Raw genomic sequence first — 9041 nt, 5'->3', positions numbered from 1 at the left:
TGGATCGGTCAGAATGGGTTCCCGATTGCGGAATTGGTAGGTTCTGGTAGGTTCGGTCGGACGGTCGAAGTGATCTTGATGGTAGAGGTGAAAATGGCAAAATTTTTGCATTTTGTAAACTGTGTTAACTTGACAACTCAAAGCTTCTTGAAAGGTCAACCGATCTAAATCCAACCAAGTTTTTGGAGTCTCTAATTATTAAATTATAAATTATTTTTTTGGGTAGTTTACAAGTCGACATTTTTTTTAATATTTTGGGACCAGTTATTTTCAAAATTTTTACATTAATCGTTACCACAACAAAGAACCACCACAAATGATTTATTTAAAGATTTTTTTCTGTTGTAGTTTTATAGCAATTTTAATTGTTACCTACTTTTCATACCTTTTTCAAAATTTTGTCTTTATTGTTTGTATCATTCATTTGTTTGTCCTGATTTTTTAAAATATGCCAAAATTTTTTTGTTCGACACTGTCAGAATTTGAGAATTTTCTCCTGTGTGAACGGATTTTGATAAATGTCACAACTTGTCAAAACGAAACGTCAAGCTAATTTTAAAGGTTTTAAGCGATTTGGAGCCTTTAAGGGGCTCGTCGAACAAAAAAAACGTTGTATTCAACTCGTTCATGTGTAAATTGGGCCTTTTTTGGCACTCGTGGGCCTTTAAAACGCTCGTTTCACTCGCGTTTTAAAATGGCCCACGCGTGCCAAAAAGGCCCAATTTACACACCAACTCGTCAAATAAACTACTATTTTTTTGTAAAACTGAAAAACAGAACTGATGTGAATTCGATATTTTTGCAATTTTTCAACTTCCAAAAATTTGCTTTGGATTTGGATTGGAATTTAAGACCTCCTCAGCTTTACAAATCTGTATGAAACCAGGTTTTTTGGAACATTACAACATTTTTTACTCAGTTGCCAAGTCATATTTTTTTAAATTTAGTAACAATTATTTTCAAAAGTGTCTCATTATTGATTGCCAGTTGCCACAACAAAGAACCACAAATAATTTATTTAGTAAATCACAAAAAAAAAAACATTTCTAACTTACTGCACAAATAGCTATTGCTTTATCACTTCGTTCAGTCATAAAATTTAAAAAATCGATTTTGAGAAAAAAAAAATGTTTGTTCATACTTCCCTAGAAAGTGAGCCTGCATCCATATTTACCAGTGGGTGAAGGTTTCCTCTTCATTCACTTCACTTTTGCTCATTCGTTTTTCTCTCACTGTCTTTCACTCACTGGTTTTCATTCACTCGTACATTTTTCCAATTCTTTCTGATAACGTAATTTTGATTTTTTAGGCAACATTTGGTAACTCACGTCACTCTTCCTCTTCCAGGACGTCTTCAAGAACACATAATTCCTTCCATTTTCACAATTTCTACAACGTGCACACAACTACTTTATTGACGTTACACAACTTTGTTTATTTTGTATTTTATTTTTTTCCATAGTAATTTACTTTCTAAGGAGGTATCGAACAAAACCAAATACAGCACTCTAAAGTAACGCCGCTTTCGTTCACTTGAATTGCATCGTCCACTCAGATATCCGCTTCGTGGTCGAACACGCAATTCTCGTGAACGAAAGCTTTGTCTTCCTCACTCATACTGTAAATAATTATTTCGTACACGCTCATAATTCACAATTAATTCAAAGAACATATTTATGAAATTCGCATCAAAAGAAAATTATTAGTTTTTGAATTATTCCAACTTTAACATTAACAGCGAAAAATGACCAAAATCTACAACTATAGTGTCATAAATAAATACCTAATTGTTTGTAGACAACCAACCAATTTCTGTTGAGAACTTTTCTAGTAATTCTTACCATATCATAAATAACCCACGTTAACCTCTTTTGTGGAAGTGACCGCCCAGATTTAATAAATCAGCTAAATTTTGCACTTTAATATCGAATTCCACTTATTTCAAAAACCGGTGATGTTTTCAATGACACCAAATTTTTCCTAAATGTTTGAAAGTTCTCTCAGTGAAAAATTAGGTAAATTAATGTAGCGTTATTCAATTAAAAAAATTGAAATTTTTACAGAATTTTCTACAACTATACACAATCATTCCTGAATTTTTTGAGAATTTAAAATCAATTACAAGTGTGTTTTCGATCGAGCGGTAAAACTTGACTCACCCTGTATATTTTCAATTTTCAAAAAATTTCTTTTTTTTCTGTTTTCAGAGTACCTATATATTGTATGTATAATTTTACAATTTTTCTTAATGAACGATTTGGATTTTAAGGCTTCTTTAGGTTTACAACTCTGCAATTCTGCAACAAACGAGATTTTTAGAATATTGCAAAAATTTGTAACATAGTTGACAAGTCATATTTTTTTAATTTAAGAGCAATTATTTTCAAAAATTTCATACTTTTGGTTGCCCCAACAAAGAACCACAGTTGATTTATCTAATATTGAAACATTTTTTCTTCTGTAGTTTTATTGCAATTTTCGCTGTTATTTACTTACGCCTTTTAAAAATTTTTTTGATTACTGATTTTGATATGCTTTTGTTTTATTAAACTAAAAACCAGAACTGATACGGCTTGAATTTTTGCTTATTGCAATTTTCAAAAATATTTAAAATTTTTAACTTTGTTTTAGCAAGTTCTTATGTTCTTACCTATTGCAATATACAGGGTGTTTCTGAAATAAGTGCGTTAATTTTAACTCGTAATAGAACTCATCAAAAGGAACAACTTTTCTCTCTGCCATTTTGGCGAAAAACGTTGCGTAATGGCTTAAAAAACTAGGAAAGATTTTCCTAAAACCGTTCATATCTCCAAAACTAAGCTACCTAAAAACGTGAAACAACCAGATTCTTACGAAGTGGATTTTTTGCTATACGGGTAGATTTATTTGAATTTCGATTTCGGCGTTAAAACACGTTTTCTGGATGAAAATTGATGTTTTTTCATATTAGCGCTGATCTCAATTAGGCATTGCAGTATTTAGTGGCGTAGGGCTATTTAGTGAAAAATCTCTCCAATTTTTTTTTGGAATTAAACATCGTTTTTCGGCAAAATGGTAGATAGAAAAGTTGTTACTTTTGACGAGATCTATTACCAGTTAAAATTAACACACGTATTTCAGAAACACCCTGTGTTTTCCAAGATTTTTGCTTTATTACTAAACGAAATTTATTAGGCAAAGGCATTTGATAAAATGTATACAGGGTGTATCTAAAATATGTGTGTTAATTTTAACCAATGGTAGAACTCGCCAATTTATGAAACTTTTCTCTATAACATTTTTACGAAAAAGCATTACAAATTGATTTAAAATTTGGAATAAATTAGCCATCAAAATGTATACCCGCTTTTGGGTAAGGAGCCTTGTCAAAAAAGTTACATAGTAATAGAAAAAATTAAATAATTAGAATTATTTAAGATGCCAAAGAGCTTTTTAAGGATTTAATCAAGTTGCTAATTGAAAAATCTGGTGTTTCCCAGTCCCCTAGCTTGGAGTTTTATTCTTTTTTTTTATTGTCTACATCAAAACAAAACCATATTATAAAAAAATCATAATTACTTTATTGCTTGTCATACACGTACATACACAACAAGAATCAGTTCAGAATTTGGCAATATTTTCCACGTGTCCATACAAAAACAAAAAGTAGTACCTGAACTACAAACAACTTAAAATAATTTACATATCATAAATGAAAATAAAAATTATTGACGACCAGACTAGGCCTTCTTGGAGGGCTTGCTTGCAGGTTCATCTTTGTACCAGTCCTCACTAAAACACAAAAATCAGTACCGAGCAGTACCACACCGCAGATCCTCACCATCCAGGTACGTTCTCTGGAGCGTCGCACCTCTGCGTCTCTTCGTTGTAGACCTCCCCAACTTGACATCCCAAATCTCTAGGTTCTTGTCCGTTGAGGCAAACGTAGAATCTTTGACAATCGGTGGGGTGGGCGTACTTGGGGTGGACAATCAGCTGTCCGTTGGCGTCCGTCTGTTCCGCCTTGGGGCACTCGAACCCATCCTTCAGCTTGTCTGCGAACAAAAACGTAAAAACCTCATTTTTTCTTCGCTGGGGGTCTTACTGGTGACGTCCTTGTTGCATCCTTGTCGTCCTCCCGCATCAGGCCAGACGCAGGTTCCGGTGAACTCGTCGAAGTGCAGACCGGCGGTGCAGGTGATCTCGGTGTGTTCTCCCTCGATGCAGTTGTAGAACTTGTTGCAAACGGCGGGCTCGGGGTGGGCGAAGAAGCCGTTACGTCGGGGGCAGTAGTGGTTCGGTTTGGGGGTTTCTGCAAGGGTGGTGATGTACGAGGGTGGAGGCGGAGGGGTGATAAGTACTTACGCAGCTCGGTACGGTCTCCGCAGTCGACGTTGAAGGGTTGGTCGCATTTGTTGATTTTGCGGATCAAGGGGTCGAAGACCAAGCCGTCGGGGCAGAGCTTCTCGACGGCGACGCCATCCTCGCACTGGTAGAATTTGTCACATTGGCGGGAGTCTTCGTATTGGCCGTCTTTCGGGGGGCACTTGAACTGCGCATCTGCGACAAAAAAATCCAAATTTGGAAAATGTCTTTTAGACCGTTACGGTCAAGTTGAAAAATCTCTAATGTGGAATTAAATAGATGAATGTGTACAGATAGATGAATTTTGGAAATTTTCTAAGTATTAAGTGGAAAAAATTAAAAAAGAAAAAAGAAAATCATGAAATTAACAATTACTTTTATGCTGTCATCTGTTACTAATTGTAAGAATTAATTTGAATTTTGATTTCTGTTTTAATATTTTTCAAAAATTAATCCGGCCTGAATGCCGTGTGACTGGGTATGTGGTGGGTCATAAAAACGATAATAATTTCGAATTAATTAATAAAAGAAAATCAAAGGGAAATTATTTGTCTGTTACAATTTAAAATTTTCAAAAATATCTTGAACGTAATTTGAAATTTCGAATTTTCTGTTTTTTATTTTTGAAATGTCTTTTAGACCTTTACGGTCAACTTCAAAAATCTCTAATGTGGAATTAAATGGAATAATTGAATTTTGGAAATTTTCTAAATATTAAGTGGGAAAAATTAGCAAAAAATAAAATGATGAAATTAGCAATTACTTTTATGCTGTCATCTGCTACTAATTGTAAGGATTAATTTGAATTTTGATTTCTTTGTTTTAATATTTTTCAGAAATAAATCCGGCCTGAATGGCGTGTGACTGGGTATGTGGTGGGTTATAACAACGATCATAATTTCGAATTAATTAATAAAAGAAAATCAAGGGAAACTTATTTGTCTGTTACAATTTAAAATTTAAAAAAATATCTTGATGTATTTTGAAATTTCGAATTTCCAGTTTTTTTTTTGAAAATGTCTTTTAGACCTTTACGGTCAACTTCAAAAATCTCTAATGTGGAATTTAATCGAATAGTTGAATTTTGGAAATTTTCTAAATATTACCTAAGTGGGAAAAATTAAAGAAAAATAAAGTAATGAAATTAGCAATTACATTTATGCTGTCATCTGCTACTAATTGTAGGAATTAATTTGAGTTTTGATTTCTTTGTTTTAATATTTTTCAAAAATTAATCCGGCCTGAATGCCGTGTGACAGGGTATGTGGAGCGTCATAACAACGATCATAATTTAGAATTAATTAATAAAAGAAAATCAAAGGAAAGTTATTTGTCTGTTACAATTTAAAATTTTCAGATATTCTGAATGAAATTTGAAATTTCGAAATAAATTATTTTGACGTTCTGAGAAATCGTGGTGACATTTTAAGATTCTTTAAGTCGTAATGTGCTTCATTTTATTTTCGGGATTTTTTGAAATTAATTTTGAAAAACTAGACTTAAGTGTAGGTGTTGGATTTTCTCATGGGCTATGAGTCATATCTGCGCAAACATTGTCATTCGTTACGTAGTGTCTCTCTCTCTCGTTTATTTCCAGGTAAAGTAGTCGACGCTCCGCTTTAGCACAGATATTTCCAAGGTCACAGCCCATGACAGAATCCAATACCTCTACTCTCGAAATTTTTTTTTTCAAATTTTTATTTAAAAATTGCAAATTTAAAGGATGTGGCTACAGTAGCTTCATATTATCCTTTGCAGGATAATTATTTTGACTTTAATTTGAAAAAGCTATCTATACTGAAATAGATATTTACGATACAAGTGGGAAATTTGCACAACGAGGCGAAGCCGAGTTGTGTAACCGCACAAGTTTGTTAATAATGCGTTATCACTCGTGTATTGTACAATATTTTACCTACAACCACCCAAAATAAAAAAATCTACCGAAGTGAGAATCGACCCTACTAACAACCAAGAATTTAATATAATAGGTAAAAATTCACTTCACTGTCTTCATCGGGAGCTTATTTACAAATTGCAAAGATTGTGTAATTAATATTTATAAAAAATTGTTAGATCAGTTGTTATTGTAGTTAAATGTTTATTAAATTTAAATTTTGATTCATTGGTTGTTATATACTTATTATAAAAAGCGTGCTGTAATATAAATGCGTGTGGTAATGAAAATGCGTGCTGTAATGAAGTTCTTATCTCACACAAAATTGATGGGATAATTGTTATTTAGCTCACGGGCGTAGATAAAACCATTTTATTCCAGTTTCGAAAACTAGACAATAAAAACTTTTTGAAATATTCTGTTTTAATTTGCTTCCTTCTACTTGCCTGAGAATTTTGTCAAAATACGCAAAATTCAAGTTAAATTTAAGTTCACAAAAGATAAAGCGGACAGATTAGCTTGAGAATAAAATTTGGAAATATTTATTAAAAAATGTTAGGTACATTTATTAAATTGTGGTTAAAAAATTTTGGAAAAATTTGGAAATTATCTTTTCAGTTTCGTATTCTGACGCTCCGTCAAAACTATTCAAGACTCTTCTTAAAATGATAAACAATTGAAAATATATTTCAGATTTAACTGACAGCTTAGTTCTGCATTAAAATTTTGACTTTTTTTAATGGAAATCCAAAATTTTGAAAATATTTTTCTAAATAACAATAAAATATGTATTATCATCACTTCTGCATATAAAAGTTGTATTAAAAACAAAATAATATATTAATGTACTTTCTGGCACATTCCTTGTAGTGACGTCGAAAATAAAAAAGATTTTGTCAGTTTTTGACGAAATTTTGAAAAATCTGTTTAAAAGAGAAATAATGCAAGAACACATTTTCGAATTGGTGAAATTTTGAATTATTCTCTACAAAGTGATAAGATTTTTTTATGAATTTTTACTTTTATTCCGTCCTGAAATCGAAAATTTTGAAAATAAAATTTTGACTTTTGACCTAAATTTAGAACAACAACAACAACGAGTTAGGTACTTTATTTTGCAGAATCCAAATCCAAAATGTACCAAACAACATGATTGAATAATTTTGAAATTTCCTGCAGTTTACCGAGTCCTAAATCTTATCTAATCTTGTCAAAAGTAAAAAGGAATTAAATCAGCAATTTCTCCAAATTCAAAATAGTTCGGAGGACTCAATCAGAATTTTAATATTCATAAGATATTGAAAAAATTTGACCCACGAACTGATCCAAATAGAAATTTTGAAAAATTGTTTGCAATTTTTGACACCACTTTTGAAAAGATGTCTTATTCCACTTTTGAAACAAATGCAAAACGTGTCTGAAATTTTTATCGTAACGGAAATAAGAGATAGCTGACAGATCAAAATTTTGACATTCAAAAAAGATTTTTTATCCAAATTTGCGATTTTCAGAAATTTTTCAACAGTTTTAGAATCGTTGTACAATTTAAGGGGAATTTATACCTACGTGAAAATGTCAAGACAAGAAATAAGATGTGACTATTTAAACCGGTCTTGTTTTCTTAGGATTTTTTTGATTTTTTACGAATTTTTTGAAAATGACGTCATTTACAAGACCAAATTTTGAATCACCCGAAGAGAGTTTTTCGAATTTTTGACCAAAAATCTCACCACCAGCCAATTTGTGAGCTTTTTCGCGTTTTTCGAAATGGTAAAAAATTCCACGACCGCTCCTGCCACCGCTTGCAGTTGCAGGAGTCAACGTGTCAGCAGGAAAAAGTGAAAGGCTGAAAGTTTTGCAACGAAAACGAAACCTGCATCGATATCCCATCGTCCACGGCACACCGCGATCCGAACTAAACCCAATTTGGACCAGCCGAAAATCGCCCAACAAATCATACTTTCTCCGTGTGACATTTCCGACAGATTTGTCTTTTTCACAGAAATGATATAACCACCAGGAAGTTGCCACGCCACGTACGCACCCGGTTCAAAATCGAACAAAGCCAACCAATAACAATAATTAGAAAGTCATACTTACTGGCTGCGGAAACTAGAACTAGCGCTATCAATGCAAATTTCATCGCTAACTGTACTACTAAAAACTAAGTTAATAAATTAAGAGAGTAAGTGCGACCAGTGGGAACAAAGTTTTAACTGCACGTCCACCTCGGGGTACCTTATTTAAGAACTCTCAGCCTGTCGCACAGCCAATCATTGTGTATTCACGACGTCGCGATCACCGATCGGCTTCGATTGGACAGCTGGACGAGGTCCCCACCCGATCGTGGCGAAATATTTAACCTTTGTTGCGGATTCTTCGTAGACGTTTATCTAATAATATTCATAATTTTCTCTCGACTCTTCGAACCGATTCCAATTTAGTCGAGTCGATACTCTGAGGCGGTTTTAGAGAAGCGAGGCGAATCTTCACTCGTCTTGAGCCTTGAGCCGAAAGGTTAAAAGCGCCTTTCGTTGTTCGCAGAGGTCGGTTTTACAAAAAACAGAACTTTCTTCGGTAAAAGTAAAAATTTTTGCGGTGGTTGGCACTGTTGGGCGATGCGTGAAAAGCGTCCAAGTGTGTGGATTTTTTCATATTTTACCAACGAAGCGCGCACGAAATTGGAACTGGTCGATGCTCGATTGATTTTGACGATTTTTTCCAAAATTTTGATTTTGTGCTGGTCCTTCTCATGCATTAATTCTAATTCCCCTAAACAATATTCAATCTGAGCGTATCA

At 33.3% G+C, this 9041-nt stretch overlaps 1 protein-coding gene across 1 annotated transcript; it reads right to left on the bottom strand.

The window, feature by feature from the left end:
• Nucleotides 1-3541: 3541 nt before the first annotated feature.
• LOC138136181 (protein obstructor-E-like) lies at nt 3542-8503 on the bottom strand. Its single transcript, XM_069055239.1, has 5 exons — nt 8342-8503; nt 4345-4539; nt 4085-4291; nt 3821-4034; nt 3542-3771 (listed from the first exon to the last, which is right to left on the bottom strand). Exons 1-5 carry the CDS (start codon nt 8382-8384, stop codon nt 3720-3722), a joined length of 711 nt encoding a protein of 236 aa, XP_068911340.1. The 5' UTR covers nt 8385-8503; the 3' UTR covers nt 3542-3719.
• Nucleotides 8504-9041: the final 538 nt, after the last annotated feature.

Source organism: Tenebrio molitor, chromosome 8, assembly GCF_963966145.1.
Source record: "Tenebrio molitor chromosome 8, icTenMoli1.1, whole genome shotgun sequence".
In the NCBI taxonomy this organism is placed as follows: Eukaryota; Metazoa; Arthropoda; class Insecta; order Coleoptera; family Tenebrionidae; genus Tenebrio; species Tenebrio molitor.
Note: the sequence above shows the minus strand (reverse complement) of the source record. Positions and strands in the feature narration are given on the sequence as shown.

What these genes read in the sequence shown, in the direction of transcription:
- LOC138136181 (XM_069055239.1), bottom strand. Translation starts at nt 8,384, where the DNA reads ATGAAATTTGCATTGATAGCGCTAGTTCTAGTTTCCGCAGCCA. An exon ending in CGGAGACCGTACCGAGCTGC is followed by an intron (nt 4,292 to 4,344) that starts GTAAGTACTTAT and finishes CCACCCTTGCAG; the next exon opens with AAACCCCCAAACCGAACCAC. An exon ending in ATGCAACAAGGACGTCACCA is followed by an intron (nt 4,035 to 4,084) that starts GTAAGACCCCCA and finishes TTTTGTTCGCAG; the next exon opens with ACAAGCTGAAGGATGGGTTC.